This window comes from Liolophura sinensis, chromosome 1, assembly GCF_032854445.1.
Source record: "Liolophura sinensis isolate JHLJ2023 chromosome 1, CUHK_Ljap_v2, whole genome shotgun sequence".
Taxonomy (NCBI): Eukaryota; Metazoa; Mollusca; class Polyplacophora; order Chitonida; family Chitonidae; genus Liolophura; species Liolophura sinensis.
The window spans coordinates 24,204,671-24,222,217 of record NC_088295.1 but is presented as its reverse complement, the minus strand read 5'-3'; the positions used below and the strand labels follow the sequence as shown (position 1 = coordinate 24,222,217).

At 40.3% G+C, this 17,547-nt stretch overlaps 2 protein-coding genes across 2 annotated transcripts; one reads left to right on the top strand and one right to left on the bottom strand.

Moving 5' to 3' along the window:
- Positions 1-1,373: 1,373 nt before the first annotated feature.
- LOC135475150 (protocadherin Fat 4-like) lies at positions 1,374-7,918 on the top strand. Its single transcript, XM_064754924.1, has 7 exons — positions 1,374-1,510; positions 2,471-2,565; positions 2,833-4,131; positions 4,651-4,758; positions 5,911-6,051; positions 6,837-6,953; positions 7,590-7,918. Exons 1-7 carry the CDS (start codon positions 1,465-1,467, stop codon positions 7,650-7,652), a joined length of 1,869 nt encoding a protein of 622 aa, XP_064610994.1. The 5' UTR covers positions 1,374-1,464; the 3' UTR covers positions 7,653-7,918.
- Positions 7,919-8,065: 147 nt separating this feature from the next.
- On the bottom strand, positions 8,066-16,698 carry LOC135475157 (pre-mRNA-splicing factor RBM22-like). Its single transcript, XM_064754938.1, has 9 exons — positions 16,626-16,698; positions 16,219-16,272; positions 14,588-14,750; positions 12,930-13,030; positions 12,504-12,679; positions 11,849-12,049; positions 11,262-11,503; positions 10,246-10,419; positions 8,066-8,708 (listed from the first exon to the last, which is right to left on the bottom strand). Exons 1-9 carry the CDS (start codon positions 16,677-16,679, stop codon positions 8,587-8,589), a joined length of 1,287 nt encoding a protein of 428 aa, XP_064611008.1. The 5' UTR covers positions 16,680-16,698; the 3' UTR covers positions 8,066-8,586.
- Between the last annotated feature and the right edge of the window lie 849 nt (positions 16,699-17,547).

Here is a 17,547-nt window from a genome sequence, read left to right as displayed (position 1 = left end):
TTGTTTAGCTGTTATTTGACATGGAACTCATTCACGGACTACGAATTTGGACTTTGATAAGGAATTCATGCCTGGAATATTCATTGTCTGCCCGGCATCATTGAAAACTGATGACTGCTTCTCTCTTGTGTGTTACCGGCTTTATTTCTTATTTGTATAATTTCTTACATACCTTTGTCTTCGGGAGTTAGTGTTAAACGTTGTTTTGGAAATGGATCTTGCGATTATCGACTTGGAACGGCTTTTACGGACTACGAATGGTATAGGAATGTCGGACTTGACGCTTATATTTACGTGGATCACATTTTACGTTCGATTGTTCTGCCCTTCTTTCGCCAGCATCCACAGCATGACAACGCCAGAGTGAAGTCGTACAGAACTTCCTTGACGCCAACGACATCAACATCTTACCATGTCCTGTACGTTGCCCCGACAAGTCTCCCACAGAACACCCCTGGGATGCCCTGGATAGCCGGGTAAGACAGCGAGCACAACTTTCAGCTTACCGACAAGAACTGATACATTCTCTTGACGAAGAACGGCATCGTATCTCACGTGACCTCATTAGACGACTGACTTTCTATATGCGTCGGAGAATTTTTGCATGCATTGAAGCAAGGGGCGGCCACACAAGTTTCTGATGAGGCGACTATGAAACTTTTTCCTTACTCACCCGATTGGTCATCAAACTGAAATGTCAATTTTTCTTACTCCAACCCCAGTTGGGCACTTGTAATGGCTATATATGGGCTGCTGTACATTTCCTTACTTTGGAAATACATTTCCAGCATCTATTGTTTTGTGTTGTTAAAAATTGGGGCCATTAAATCTATGGTAAAGTTTCTTTTGGCCGTCGGTTTTATACATTGGTGTTGGACGTTATTTCACGTAAAGCTGGGTAGGCTTATATATGCTTAGAGGAATATACAGTTCTTAACCACAACCCCAGCCCCCAAACCCAGATAGCTACCACCCTCCGTTGCTGCTAGGCCTGTAGGCCTAGATGCTGTTCAAAGCAATTTATTTACTTGTGCTACCTATATATGAAACCCTGGCTGACGAAATCACATCTAGGGATAGGGAACTGTCAAGACATGAGTTTGACCAGCACAAGTAAATTATCTGAGGTCAAAAAGATTCCCGATAGTGAAAACAACAGTAGGTCTAGGTGTGTATTTACTCATATGCTCATTGCTGTATGAGAGGATATTGAAGTTACGGTACATTTTATGTGACACCTAAAGCTAACACAGCTCATGTTTGACATTCCTGGGCTGCGGGGGTACAAGCCTAACTGTAGAGATCGGCTTGTTCTTCAGGGGATAGATAAGATAGGCCTACATGGACTTCCGCGCGTCATGGTAACCAATCTGTACAGTGGTATTAACGGTAGGCCTGCTAGGTGTTCGTGACTTGTACACTGATGTCATTGGGAAACACATCTGCCGAGCCCTTGTGACCAAGATGTTCCGTTGTATTCTGTTGGCACTGGTACTCGGCAATTACACAAGTAAGTTATGTATAGCTTACAGATGTTCCGTTGTATTCTGTTGGTACTGGTACTCGGCAATTACACAAGTAAGTTATGTATAGCTTACAGATGTTCCGTTGTATTCTGTTGGTACTGGTACTCGGCAATTACACAAGTAAGTTATGTATAGCTTACAGATGTTCCGTTGTATTCTGTTGGTACTGGTACTCGGCAATTACACAAGTAAGTTATGTATAGCTTACAGATGTTCCGTTGTATTCTGTTGGTACTGGTACTCGGCAATTACACAAGTAAGTTATGTATAGCTTACAGATGAAATGTTAGGTTTTGTAATTTTGTATCCACAGATAAGAAACATGTGTTGAACCTTTGGGCTGAGTAGTTTATCCCTGCATTGTGGCTTTGCGCAAAGTGGAAATAATGTTATTGGCCTGTACAGACCCACTTTGTACATAATACGCCTTACATGCCTGGTCATTTCGCAATTTTTTTTTTTTTTTTTTTTGATTGGTGTTTTACGCCGTACTCAAGAATATTTCACTTATACGACGGCGGCCAGCATTATGGTGGGTGGAAACCGGGCACAGCCCGGGGGAAACATTTCGCAATTCATACCAGGCCTATTGGCAAATTAAGATTGTGCATTATTTGTATACGCACTTCTATAAAAAAAAAATTAGTTTATTAGGATTAACACTGTTTAAAGGCTACTTTTAAATCCTAATTTCGCTGTGCAAATATGTTTTATTCTCCTGCATGTATATTTGAAATCTGTTTGACGACGTCTTAAGTGGGAATCTCTTAAAAAGTTTCACAAAAAACGTGACTGCAGACTTCATACACATGCAGAAAGGCGCGTGTATTTCACACCTGTATATAAGCAACACACGAACTTTATGTACCGGTATATTTATGTTCGTCAATGGGCTCAGGTGAGAAAGTGCAGACATTGTTATAGTTTTACTTTATTTGCCACAGTTTTGGCCCGTGTGCAAAACGGACTGCATTTTTCGAAGAGCATATACAAGCTGACCGTGCCTGAAAACAGCCCTGTCTCCACGATTGTTGGTCAGGTAAATAGTTCGTGCTTGTTTGCTGTCGTGTTTTTGTGTGCTTATTTCTACTGGAAGATATTAACACTTTCTTCGTATAACTATGAAAGACTATCTCTGCTAAATGCTTCTAGAACTATATTAGCTTATCGTGATGACTTGTGGTTCTAGGACTATACTATTAAATGATGACTTTTTTAAATTCACATCTATGACAAAAAAATAACAAATAGATCCTATATATTTTAACTAAGGCTTCTAGTTCACATTGACTTATATCCATTTCAGCTTAAACCATCTGGAGATTTTACTGAGATAAAGTTACTGGGTGCTGACGTTTTCACTGTTGAGAGTTCAACCGGTAACATTTTGACCACTAAAATCCTGAACTATGAAGATCGATCGCATTACGTGATGATGGTCTTGGCATTAGGGCAAAACTCTGAGTCCAGTTCGGCCACAGTCATTATTGATATTACTGACATGAATGAAAAACCACGCTTTTTACCGAGTCTCTACGACGTTGCCATACCTTCTAACATCAAACCAGATACGCCTGTATTAACAGTAATGGCGTTTGACAAGGACACTGGGATGAACGGCGCAATAGAGTACAGCATCAAAGACCCTTCTCCATACTTAGCAATAAACCGAGTTTCCGGCCAGATTACCATAACTAGACCGCCTCCCACAGATGACATACGAGTGACGGTGCTGGCCAGGGACCAAGGGACGCCCAGCTTGTGGACATCAGCACTGGTCAGGGTAAGAGTCCAGGCATTGTCTGTCCCATTACCTTCCCAGTCCGTGACGAGACAGGCTGCACCAGAACGTTCCTTTGATGTGGAAGTTTCGGAGAATACGGCGGGTGCAGTGATACTGAATCTCATCCACCCCCTGCCTTGTGTCCCCGGCTCCAGTTACACCATCACACCGGATTCTGGGAGGTTTATTCTCTCTGACGAAAACGCTCTGTTAGTTTCCTTCCCTCTAAACTTTGAGACCCAGCCATACTACGACCTCACCATCTCCCCCAAACCAAATTCTTCTTGCTCAGCAGTTCTCCCGGTAAATGTTCGAGTAACGGTAATCGATGTCAATGACTACCCACCTATGTTTTTCGGTGTCCTTTCCCCGCTTCGCGTCCCAGCAAACCTTCCCGTTGGCCGAGTTGTATACACATTCCACGCGTGGGACGGAGACCAGCGGAACACTGACAACAGCCGCGTGGACTACAGCTTGGTCTCTGGAAACCCACGTGTGTTTTCTTTGGATGCCAGGACGGGTCAGCTAACTACCAAGACTGCACTGACTCTTGGAACAGTGTACCGTCTGCGAATCCAGGTCACCGATAACGGACAACCACGACTGAGTGGGTTTACTGACATGGATATAGAAGCATACAGCCCAGCAATGGGTCAGCCCCAATTCAGTTCAGGATTTGTAGCCGTGACGTTCCCGGAAAACACCGCCGCGGGTAACGTTGTAGCGACAGTATCAGCTATGGCGGAGCAGTCCGATGTTCAGGTTGTATACAGCATCATCGGCAGTACAGCTCAGCAAATGTTCACCGTCAATTCCACCTCGGTAAGTGCGTAGGAATAGGTAAACGTCTTGGGAAATTCACCTTCACAATGTCAGCGGTACTCTATCGGTTCGCTGCAGTAGGTCCCTTAGGTCGGAGTTGACCACTGGTATAACAAGAATGAGAAAAATCTTACCAGTCAAATTGTTCACATATACGACCTCGTTAAACCATAATTCGCAGCCCTACTTACAAAAAGGCTGTAATTATAATGAGTATTGAACTAGACGACAGAACATAATCATGTACAATATCCACATTATTTGCTCGTTAATTAGATAATATTTAAGGCTTCTGCAGCTGGGGAACCACCGAATATGTCAAACGGTATCCATTTGTAGTGCAATACTCAGTACAGCGTGTCAAGGAGAGATCTAGATATTACAGAAATAGGCATCTAACTGTCCTGAAGATCGGTTACTTGAAGCTGCCGACTTATCCTTGATTTCTTTCCATTTATGCGGTATTTATTAGACGCTCGTGTTGACGTAAATGAACATCTATTTGACGTTTTCCCACAGGGTGTCATACGTTCCCGGAAGCAGTTCGACAGAGAGATCATGGAGCGAACAGCGTTGGTAGTGCGGGCGACCAACGCCAACGACATCTCACTCAACTCCGATGTTATGGTACAACAGAGGATATAAAGCTTTTCATCTATTTATAGTTTGGTCTTTATATACAGCAATACTGAAACTCACGTTATTACGGGTTATACATTGACAACAACGAAAATTTTTGCCCGTATAAAAAACATGTAGGTCTAGGTCACATTCTCTGGTGTTTTTGTCCGTATAAACAACATGTAGGTTACGTTCTGTGGTGTTTCAGCACAGGCCTTGTTATACACACGCGAAAACAACTGCTCAGTACCAACACTAGTGAAAGTGCTTCCTTCAGGGCTTTACCGGCCCCAATGGCTCAGTTCGCAGAGTGTCCGCTTCGGTGGCGGTAGATCCAGGTTCAATCCTGGGTCGGGTCACACCTAAGACCTTACAAGAGGAAGTTGTATCTTCCCTCGCTGGGCGTTCAGCATTGAGGGGCGGTGCAACGACTGGTTGATCCGTATCAGTATAATTGCTCGGGTGGAGCCGCTTACTTGCCTTACGGTAAGTCGTCTCAGTGAAGCAGCAGTAGATAAAAGAGCAGTGGAAATCCGTCCAGCGAAAAGGAGGCACGGTCGTCACATGACTGAAAAAAATGGTTAATGTGACGTTGAACCTCGAGCATTCACTCGCTCCATTAAGGCTTTCATATTTTTACAGGACAGCTAAAAAAACATATGAGTATTTACCTCTTAAGGGGGTTTACCCAAGTATAAGTGTGATCGCACTGGTAAGATAATAAAACTAGAGAAACTTATTGCGATGTATTTATACATATACGTGAAGAAGTCGGCGCAGTAACGAGTCGTGTATTGTACGAAGAGGCTATGTAGAAGATGAGAAGCTGGTAATTTAAAATCAGAATGCTCATGGCTTTCATGGTGGCACGAAACGGGACAGAACCCAGGGGAAACCTACGACCATCCGCAGGTTGCTGCAGACCATCCCACGTACGATCGGAATAGAAGCCAACATGAACTGGACTTGAACGCACAGTGACCGAATTGGTGAGAGGCTTCTGTCGTATTGCGCCGCGCTGGCGTGCTAACTAAATCGGCCACGGAGGCCCCATAAATTTTCAGAGAATCAAAATCAAACCATTCACACAAAATCTACATACAGCTCCTCATTTTGCCAGTCTTTTACAGAGTCATATGTACATATTTTCGTTTCCAGGTTAATGTAATTATTTCGGACGTCAACGACAACCCACCCGTTTTTCCTTTTGAGGCTATGACGGCACACATACCTAGAGATGCTGTCAAGGGTGCGGTTGTTTACCGGGTGTGGGCCATCGATTCTGACATTCTCTCACAGGTAATGTTGTCAAATGTATACTCCACCAAATGCCATCATTCTCCTTAGAGCATAGCCCTGTTTTGTAGTGTTTACAAGATTGTATATAATCGCGCTAGAAAGGCCATGGCTCTAATATACACGGCATCTTTCCGTCTTAAAAAGAAATTCAGTGTTCCTCAGGAGCATGTGTTTTGCTGCTGGCAATAGATGTGAATGTTTTTGGAACGTAAAGATTGATAGGCCTATCTGTCAGTGGCGTCACTGCATAATTGTGGAATGTGAAAGCCTCGTTATAATATGATGAATTTCAAGCCGAAGGCAAATTAAGTATTCTTTTGCCGACCTGTGTCTACAAGAAGATGAAACATTTAAGACACAAATATGGCTTGTTGGGCACGAGCTATTTCTCTCTTCATTTGACCTCTATTATAACAAATTGGTACTAGTACACGTTCAATCAGTTTATGGTCTTTCTTATTATGGCCAGCGGAAGCCTAATGATTAAGGTCCAAAAGTTTCTCTGGTCAGGCATCGTGTGCCACGAAATGCCTGAAATATTGTCACTGTGGCGCAAAGCCATGCACACCCATTTATTCTTTCTGTTACCCTCTTTGCATTAGGCCTTCAAGAGAACGGCCAAATAGAGATCATATAATGTGCGCGATTTCTTAAGGCGTTACCTAGGACACGTACTATGCCCATGACTAAATAGTTCTTGTTACACTGAGGCCTTTATAAGTTTTTCTGTCCCGCGTGGACTCACAACCCGTAAGGGTATAACCCTGTGTCACTGTGTTCTCCAGATGGTGTACAAAATATCGAGCGGGAATGAAAAAGAAGTGTTTGAAATTGAAAATATCACGAACATCGTCCTGAAGAAGTCCATGGCTGATGTTACGGACCTTTCCTTCAAGCTTACTGTAAGTACCATGGAGTTGAACGATTTAATGAGAATTTGTTTTGTATGTTGAGTGCCAAATTAGATTTAGTCGAAGTGGCACATCGATGTAGCGCCATGACCAACAAACCTTATTCCACAACAGTACGTAAATAAGACTAAACCTAAATACTGTTACTTAAAGTCGATGGTGTCCTGTAAGCATATGCTTACTATCAAAAACTGTAGAAGGAAGACCTACCTTTTCCTCCTTTTCTGCCAATCTAACCTCACTTCCTACACAATATGTATATGTGTATGTATAAAATGTGTAGTTTCCTACTAGTCGGAGCTGCAAAAAAAGTAGGGTTATCTTTCTGTCAATGTTAATTTATATTTCTGTTAGATCAACACCTTCGCCATTTAGACATTTTTGTGAATTTTAAGACTTTCGCTGGAATAGTTAATTTGATAAATAAATGTGTGTGCTTTTCGGCGGTTCTTTCAAGCTATTTTATGGGTTGGTAAAATTCATATCTCAATTAAGCCTTAAAACGCAGAGTAAAATTACCATTTACCCACACCCTAAAAATGCCTAAGCCCAAAAAAAATCGCTTTTTCTGAGTGATTCTTACTCGATGACAGGTTATATGTATTTGCTTCTTGTGTGTCCTTTCAGATCACAGTTAACGATGGACGCTTCACCGATACCACCAAACTGTTAGTAACAGTCCTAGAATAACACAAGGGATAGCAGAAATATTTTTCTACTGTACGCCGTTTTAAGTGTTCCTTCAATCTGTGCTATTATGAACAAATTTTCTACAAACAAATATTCATGTGTTGACACCTTGTATTTACACCTTGTATTTAGGCCTTGTGTTATTGTTTTCGGGGAAGTGTCAACCTTCATAATGGAGCTTTATTCCCATAATTTGAGTTTACATTATCAATTAATGTGTATATATGTTTAATGCTGGTCAATACGATGAATAAATGGTAAGTCAGTGCCCATGCTTCCAGTTCCTATGTCTATCAGAATCTAGTTCATCTCCATAAAGAGGAATAAAGAAGTCTGTGTGTGTTGGAAACTGGACGCTCACTGCTGGGAATCCAGGGAACTATGGTGAACTACTGCATACATGGATTTAATCTGAATTCAATAAGAAGAAGTCATGTTTAAATCACACTATCAGCTCATTTATCACACGTACCAGTACATTTTTCGAGAACTCATCAAATTGATCTTCGTCCGCACAAATTCATATTTTAATAGCTAAATGGTGTGAGCTGAGATGACATCTGTACAAACTGTTGCTCCCCCCCACAAAACGGCAAGTGGTTCGCCCATCAGCTTGGCACAGACACCACGGCCAAGGTTTACATCTGTGAATCCAGTTTCCTAATTCCCGACTGCTAGTTCACTGACTACTGCACTGAACACAATCAAGTAATACTCATTCTTCATCAAATTTACCTGGATTTTATCTCCGAAACCTTACCTACATCAAAAAATCAACCAAAAAAATTCTGTCTGTCATTTAATAAAATGATTTATTAATAGCGTGTACAATTTCCAGACTTCAGTTTCGCACATTTAAAAATCATTGGATTCTTTGGCTGTTCACAGAATATGAATACAGCAAAAGACTGATTGTAAATTACCATCCTCGCCATTATTTTGCTCCCATACGAGTTGGGTCTTGAGATGGGTAGTGTACAGGAAGAGCCCCTCGGGGCGGCATTGGGGGTGGCCTCATGGGCATCATTCCAGGTGGTGGGGGTGGTAACCTCATCCCTGTAAAATAAGAACACTTAATGTTAACTAGTAACCGAGGGGTAATCTATAATAAATACATGTATATAATATAACCTTGATTGGTGTTATATAACTGACTTGAACAGTTACAAACAGGACAGCTGGATAGTGAAGCTTATGACTGCTTCAGTACAACAGCATATTAAAATTATATTTATACAGCTGTATATATCTGACTAAATTGCCTCACAATGGCATCCAACCTGCCAAGATTCCATACAATTCATTTCTTGATCTGATTACACCGATGCAGTTGCTGTGAGTTCAAATCCAGCTTATGCTGGCTTCCTCCCTGGTCGTACATGGGAAGGTCTGTCAGCAACCTGCTCGTGGGTTTCTCCTCCTTAACCATAATGCTGCCTCTCGTTGTATAAGTGAAATATTCTTGAGTACCGCGTAAAACACCCATCAAATAGACATAATAGATCCGAATGATCTGATTAAGCTCTGACTCTACTGCAGTATAAATCACATAATTGGGATGTATATGCAAATCGCATATGCAAGTATTACCAGATACTGATGGAATCAATGTTGAGCATGAATTTATACAATGACCCGATGATTTATTTATTTATATAATTAGTATTTTACCCCATACGCAAGAATATTTCACTTATATAACAATGGCCAGTGTTATGGTAGTAGGAAATCAGGCAGAGCCTGGGGGAGACCCACAACCGTCTACAGGTAGCTGACCCACATTCCCCTTACACAAAGGGATAGGAAGCCAACATCAGGTGACTACAATGGTTAGAGGCACCTGTGTTCATGACATGTTGAATGTTTTTATTCTGCCAAATGTGATTATGTACAACCACTAACTTATCTTAACTTGAGAATGGCGTAACCACAAATGCCTTAATTTTTTTTTTTCTTCAAGCTCTTCACTATGATTTATATATTTCACTGGTGTTTTATGCTGTACTCGAGAATATTTCAGTTATATGACAGCAGCTAGTATTATGTTTGGGAGGAAACTGGGCAGGGTCCTGGGGAAACCCACGACCACCGCAGGTTGTCATCCGACCTTCTCACCTACAGCCTGAGAGGAAGCCAGGATGACTGCATTATGAATTGTTGGCTTGATAGGTTACTTTTAATAATAATTCAGTTTTATGGCGATGTTGTCTCCTTGTAGCAGGCCTGACTCTGTGCCTCACTGGAAAGCCATGTTAAAGACACTAGAAATGACACATGGCCTAGTCACATTATACTGACACTGGACAGACCAGAACCTTGGCTCATTCTGCATTGCGACATATGTTATATAATGGTCTACAGGCTCATAGTCAGGGTCTGAGGGAAATATATTTCTATGTTTCCAAGAAATACCAGACATCAATCATATACTTGGAATGCCTAACATTAATAATACCCTTTAACAAGGATTCAAGATTCCAGATAAACTGAAATTTCTGGTTCATAATAGTTTATAATGATTATATCTTATTTGTGTTGATGAATGAATGATACTTAACAATTTAAATAAACACAATTGAACTAAAAGGTATACCTGGGGGTGGTGGTCCTCTCATCATGTGTCCCATGGGCGCCATGGGACCTCCCATGGGGTGCATGGGTGGAGGGCCTCTGGGTGGTCCACCTGGAGGGGGTGGGGGCATCATTGGGGGAGGCTGCTGGAGGTTGAAGAAGTTGTTACCCATATCTTGTGGAGGAGGTGGTAGCACTGTAAACAAATGAATAAAACATACAATTAATTTTTTTATATATTTGATATATTTATTATTTTACAAAGATACTGTGTTAAAGGGATGAAATTCTATGCAAAACTGCAGGAATGATGCACTTTAAAATGAAAGCAGCACGATTACATGGCTGGATGATTGTTCCTTCGTTCAGAGTTCCTAAACCTCACAGAATTTGAATTTCAGGCCAACATACTCGAGACTACCTGGAAGAAATATTCTAGTTATACAAAATTAAAGCAATGTGAATTGATTCTGCTTCAAGACTTTTTCACGCCCAACTACAAAAACCCTGCATTTACAAGCCTTCCTAGACCTGAAAAAGTTACTTTCAATTTTCAGGATTTTCAAGGTTTACAAAGTCCAGTTTGAACCCTGTGTGTTTTTGAACATGAATATTCAGTCAAAATGAAATTACTGTTATAGAAAGCTGAGTTGACCAGTCAATCATTCCTTATTCAACAGCTTCAAAAAGCTATCAGAAGTAGACGATGGAGATCTCTCAGTACATGTATTATTTATTTAGTTATTTATTTGTTGGGTGTTTTGTCGCTCAGTATTAAATCAACCCTTCAGACAAATGCTGGCATTTACATGTAGATTTTGCTTATCTTGGATCTTCCAGCTGAAGTTATCAATATCAGATTGATATACAATAACACAACATTTTTAAATTTGTACCTGGAACAGGTGGGAACAGTGTGATAGAGTGGAAGGAGATGTTCTGAGACAAACTGCCCTAGGATGTATATTAATGAGCTCAGCAGCATTTCTCAATACAGGACTACAATGCCTAAATTAGATATGTCTCAGGACAACTAACCTCCAGGGAGACCTGGAACTGGTTCGTAGACTGGCTCCTCTCCGTCCATCCTTACTCCGGCCTGCTGAGCCTGGGATCGGCCCCATTTAATGTTTAACCTTCTACCATTAATTATGAGCTTGTTGAAGCACTTCTCGGCAGCTGTCTCTGCGGACTGGCGGTTTGTGAACTGTACAAATGCGCACTGCTGCTTACTGACCACATTGACTGAGCGGATTTCACCAAACTGGTAAAAGTGGTCCCTGAAACAGATAAAAAATACTATAAACTAATGTTGCCACAAACAGGGCAAAAGTGGGTCTCACAAAATCCGCAAGTAAAATTTTAAAACTTTTATTCACAAAACAAAAAAGATCATTCTTTGATGCTGATTCCTCAATCCCCAAATTTTCAAAGATCCAGCTGTGATGGACAATTAACTCTATAAGAGATAATCATAGGTTCAACACATAGAATAAAAGTCAAATTTTAATTCATAATGACCATTAGTTCTCAGTAAAAATTACCACAATATTAAAGTGCAAGATGTACTTCACGTCATAATAGGTGATCCATATTTGTTTCTCAGTTGAAAACCTCAGCCATACCTTAACTCTTTCTCTGCCACCTTCTCTCCCAAATTACCCACATACAGGGTGGTGATGGTTTTGTCCTCTGGGGGATCTAGCTTTGGCATATTTGCATATCTCTTTAACAGTTTATCTGCCACTGGGTCATCCATCCCATAATATCTGTCCTTTATGTTCTGATCTGCCAACGGGTCATCTGGATCTGTGGGTTTCTCATGCCTGCACAAAAACAACCAGTTGAATAAATGATTGAACATAGTATAAACAAAGAAGTAAAACCACTTAAGGCTTTAAGTTTACTACTGTGGAAGAAACTACTGATATTCATCAAGTCTGCTATCTTCTCTGATGATGTCATTTCTAATCTGTACTGTGTATGTGTGCCTCTAGCAATGATCTCAGTAGTTCCAATTACTGAGTAATCTCCCTTCTTCCACCAGGCTATTAAATTCCATTTACACATCAAGTATTATCACTAAATTACTAATAATACAGTTGTATGTGACAGATCACTTTTTGTGGACATAATCTGTGAACCATTTTTCACCTTCTGTATCAAAGTCAAAGTTTCAGTTATGATGTGTTAATTATGCCAAAATGTCCCATATCTGAAGAATGGAGAGCATTACCACAACCTTATGTGACAGAAGGCATAAATGTGTCAGGCCCTTACCTATAGGGGCACTCTTCACCTCTCTTACACTCTCCTTTGACCCAGAAAGAGCAGATGTGAGGTCTGTTTCTCTTGTAGTATGGGGTAGTTCTGGCTAGCTTCAGTAACATGTCACTAGGGGCCTGAGCCTTCCCTGACAGAGCACCTAGAGGGTTAGTTCCATCTGTCTTGGCAGCCTAAGTAACAGATGATCAAAATCAGTAATTCATGTTATGACAAGCCACAGTATGAGAATATATACACAATATAAAAGTTTTGGGAATTGTAAACATTTTTAACTCATATCATTTACATATGAGAATTCTACAGCACTGAGAATGAACATCTGAAAGTACACTTTAATCATGCATACTCTGTCATTAATATCCATTATTAAACCTTGTACACATCTTATTTGAAAAAAAAAGCATAAACACAAAATCTTACCTCTCTTTCCATGCGCTGAGTATAATATTCCTTATTTACATCTGATTTTGGAATATCATCTTGTAACTTAAGGGCAGCATCTCTCACCTGAACAGGTAAGCCTGTACAGATCAAAAGACATTATGCTCAGAAACCTTCAATGTCAACAATATATGTGTCTAAAATGTGGCATTCTCATTATTCATCCATGGTTTATATGTTTGGTCCATTAACTCTGACCAGAAATCAAGCTGTTTGAGGGAAACTAAGAGACCAGGGTAACCCACAAAACCTTGCTAAGTACCTGACGAACTGGCTGGCATAAAGCCTCATCATATATAACATCTCGTATCACTTTACCATCGATTAACAGAATATATGTATGTGCATACGTAAGCTCGGTTTTTCCACCATACTTAATTTTTCAGTCACATGACAATGAGATGTGTGTACATATACTGTGTCTTCTTGGTGAGCCCATGCTGCCAATCTGCTGCCTGTGACTATCTATCACGCTGAAATATGACACCCCATCAAGTCACACACACTGACAGAGCCAACCAGCTCTGCTTCCTTGTCATACCCTCTCCGTGCTTAGTTCCAAGCAAAAGTAACATTTTTAAAGTTGTTGGCATCACCATTCCTGGGTTTGATCCCTGGTCTCCTGACTCTGAGGCGAATGCTCTAACCATCAGGCAACCAAAGTGGCAGTGTGAGTAACAGAAGATACCAGGAGCTATTTTCAAATTCTGACAGCCACTGTTTACTCTTTTCTTCTTGATCCTTGAATAAAACTTTAGCTCAAGCTTAAGTCATCTGAATAGAAGGAATCTGATATGACCACAAAAACACCAAGAACATTCCATCTTGAGAGCTGACTGTCAGAGAATAATTGGCAAACTTTCTATCTTTGCTAAGGACATTAAAAAATCTCACATTATGTCAACACAAAAAACACCAGAGCTTACATTCACCAACATTTATGTAACTATTTTACATATCAATTTGTTCTTGACTTTTGTTCATTAAACAACAATCAAATAAATAAATAAACTGATACCAAATTGCAGTTTTATTCATGTCACGTGAGTTTGCTTGAAACTTGCGTGCACTACATTTTTGATATGTTATTTATTTATTTATTCATTCGATTGGTGTTTTATGCCATACTCAAGAATATTTCACTTATAGGAAAGTGATTATGGTGAAAGGAAAGCAGGCAGAGCCCCGAGAAAACCCATGACCATCCACAGGTTGCTGCAGACCTTCCCACTTACGGCCAAAGAGGAATTTTTGATATGTGTGATTTATCAAAAGACCAATAGAAACAAGAAAATCACAATTTGCAAACAGGTGTGACAAGATAATTCTATGTCAATGAATCAAGTCATGTGGCTAATCTGTATAGAGAACTTACCAAGTATACTAATTCACAGTAAGTAATGTTGAGATAATACCACCTCTAATCTACATTCTGGTCACCTATTTATAATTCAAAGCTGTCTTTAAACATATGTTTTGTGTTACCCAACACATCCACTTACTGAAACAGGGGACTACTCAAAAGTTTTTATAGAGACCTCCTACAGAAAATTGTTCTTTTTTTTTAATTACAGAACAATTTGCCTTCAAATGACTTTTTGTGAAGCAAACAATTCTTTAATGAAGGCCTAACTTACCATATTCCAGATCAAGTAGACATGTTTGACAGATATTCTTCATCTTTGAACAGGTTTGGCAGACCTCTGTTTTTTTGAACCTCATTCTTGCTCCAGGGCACCAACGAAATACACAGAAAGGGCGTGCACAAATTTTACACTCTTTTCCATATTTCTCTTTTGTCTGAAAGAATGCATGAATTACCATCAGTATGACTTTGATGAAAAAGAAAAAAAATACATAGTGGCTATCGCTTCAATACTAAGGGATATACAATATTATGCACAATGCCTGTACCATTAAACAGGAATTATGTTCCTAACATAATGATGCAAAATGCCTGTACCATTAAACAGGAATTATCTTCTTAATGCCAAACCACATCTTCAACTCATAGTGAAAGCAAGTTTTGATGTTATACCCTCTTTCATGTAATGTACAGGGTTCACAGTCCCAAGACCTTTTTCAAGGTTAGTTTGCCCTTTTTATAATACCTTTATATTGGACTATTTCCACTTCAACTTGAAACTTGGTTTGTTTTTTACCCTGAAGATGGGATCACTGGTCGGCCCCACCCATCATAACGATATCAATGTTTTTTGTACAAGCACCGCATGTTGCGTTACTTGTTTCTACAAATTTGCGCAGCCAGTCTTTATACTTTTGCATTTTTGAGCCAGTTGTCATAGACGCACACCATTATTCAACTTTATGTCAAAGTGGGCAAGGTGAATTACAGTTAGCAAATACAGATGACACACGACTTCAACAACTGCCCAAAAAGTATAATCGGAACATCTTTTGAAACTTCCACAGGCAAACGCACACAATGTGACGACTCCGATGCATCAGTAATTAGTAGGTTTATATGTCACACAGCTGGTCGAAAGATGTGGATACAGTTCTCAATAATTATGCATGACCAACTTCATATCTCTTCAAAATTGCATCGGGTGCATCCAAAATCTGGATTGCAGCTGAGGCCATGGGCAGAAAACATGGATAACAAAGCAGATGTGCAGACGATATTTATTCATTTATTTCATTGGTGTTTTACGCCGTACTCAAGAATATTTCACTTATACGACGGCGGCCAGCATTTTGGTGGGTGGAAACCGGGCACAGCCCGGGGGAATCCCACAACCATCCGCTGACAGACCTTCCCACGTACGGCCGAAGGGGAAGCCAGCATGAGATTGACTTGAACTCACAGTGACCACATTGGTGAGAGACTCCTGAGTCATTATGCTGCGCTAGCGTGCTAACCAACTGAGCCACAGAGTCCGCCCATGCAGACGATAGCCGCAAGCTGTAACTGAAACCTAAAGGATTGCTTTTTCTTGACCGACTAACTAATCAAAAATGTTCTTTCTATTCTACATCAATGATGACTGATGAAACCATCCCTTTCTGTTGTAAGGTTGATTTCTGCATGTTATGACAAGCCGCTGCGAGATTATAGTGCACCTGACTCGCCATGACTGTACAAAGTTACTCTGTGAGCGAGAAGAAGTATTTATGTGAATTTCAACAACATTTGGACTCCGGCATTCATAGTTTTGCCGTTTTGCAGTGATGTCATAGCTGTTCTGAGCCAATCAAGTAAATGTAAAATGTAACAAAAAGTAAATGAAAAATAAATCATACTTACCATTCGAATGTAAGGGTTGTCTCCCAAGCATGTCTGACACAGAATGGGGAATTCCTGAAAGGAAAATTTATATTACTAAAACAAAAAGAACAAAGCAAAGACTTGTATTGTTTAAAATACCCCCAGTGAGCTGAAAGTTCCTACAGGCAGCAAATGTTATTCTGAATATACATCATTCTGTGATAAATTGCTCAGAAATTGCTAACCCAAAATGAACAGAACATTTGCTGGATTTCCGGTGGGTGACGAAATCTGATCACCAGATCATGTCGATTTCTAGCCCACGATTATGTTTTCAATACGAAGCTTAAAAATATAGGATTACGATTACTTTCGCTAAAAGTAACTTTGTTTTTATTTATTGAAATGGCTGTTTAACAACACCAGCCCACTGCACTTTTACTTACAGAATCCTCCCAGTTTTGCCGATTATAAGTGTTAGCTCCTTTTGACATAGCCATCTTGACGAAATGCGTTACCGGAAGTTCACTGACATTCTCCACTCATGTGGAGATTCTTCGAGAACCAACCAGTACGCGGAGAGCATGGGCTTTACAGTTCGGCGTGAGACAACTTCTGGCATTGATTTGTAAGAAAGTGTGTAGGTTTCACTCTAAGACTTACGAGGATAACTTTTTCTCCACAGAAAAAAACTGACCGCTGTCGGTGAAATATTCTGAGCACAACCATATGAAGCAACAGGGAGCTTATTATAGCTCAATGAAGAACTCCCAATCGGGTAAACCATAGATAAACTCACCGTAAACTATAAAAGCAACTTGGTTCAATCAAGTTAAACGTCGAGGTCTATTTTCAACAAAATAGACCTCAACGTTTAATTAAATTGAACTAAAGGCAACTGAAGTGCGAAGATTCGATGTCATGCGGCCTAACTACGGAAGTTGCAAAGACTCGAACTTAGTGATATTAAGACCCCAATACAACAACGAAAATGCATGGATTTTCCACTAACCTCAATAAATTACCATAAATATCCTGTGGTGCCTCATTGAATAAGCAGAGTCGGCAGTTTAGGAATGTCACGAGTTCACACAGATTGAGACAAGACTCTCAAGAACTAACGCGGCTAAAAGGCGTGATTTTACGACAGCTGCGTTTGTTTGCGGGAGCCCCCCACCCTCTCTCCTAAATATGTGTGGGAACTTGTCGATTCCTGAAAGACTAGGCTTATCATCAAGCAAGAGACAACAACCAGTAATTAACACAATGAAACTAGTCGGTACAAGATCATTCAATTATTCCATTTTATGGTGTTAAGCCAAAAATGCAAATGGCCTGATACCACATTGACATAAGGACATCCCAGAT

Excerpts from the sequence above, each read along its gene's own strand:
- LOC135475150 (XM_064754924.1), top strand. The coding sequence starts at position 1,465 with ATGTTCCGTTGTATTCTGTTGGCACTGGTACTCGGCAATTACACAA. Across the intron at positions 1,511-2,470 it reads GGTACTCGGCAATTACACAA|TTTTGGCCCGTGTGCAAAAC; the intron begins GTAAGTTATGTA and ends TATTTGCCACAG. Across the intron at positions 6,954-7,589 it reads ACCTTTCCTTCAAGCTTACT|ATCACAGTTAACGATGGACG; the intron begins GTAAGTACCATG and ends GTGTCCTTTCAG.
- LOC135475157 (XM_064754938.1), bottom strand. The coding sequence starts at position 16,679 with ATGGCTATGTCAAAAGGAGCTAACACTTATAATCGGCAAAACTGGGAG. Across the intron at positions 12,050-12,503 it reads GGTGAAGAGTGCCCCTATAG|GCATGAGAAACCCACAGATC; the intron begins GTAAGGGCCTGA and ends GTTTTTGTGCAG. Across the intron at positions 11,504-11,848 it reads GTGGCAGAGAAAGAGTTAAG|GGACCACTTTTACCAGTTTG; the intron begins GTATGGCTGAGG and ends TATCTGTTTCAG.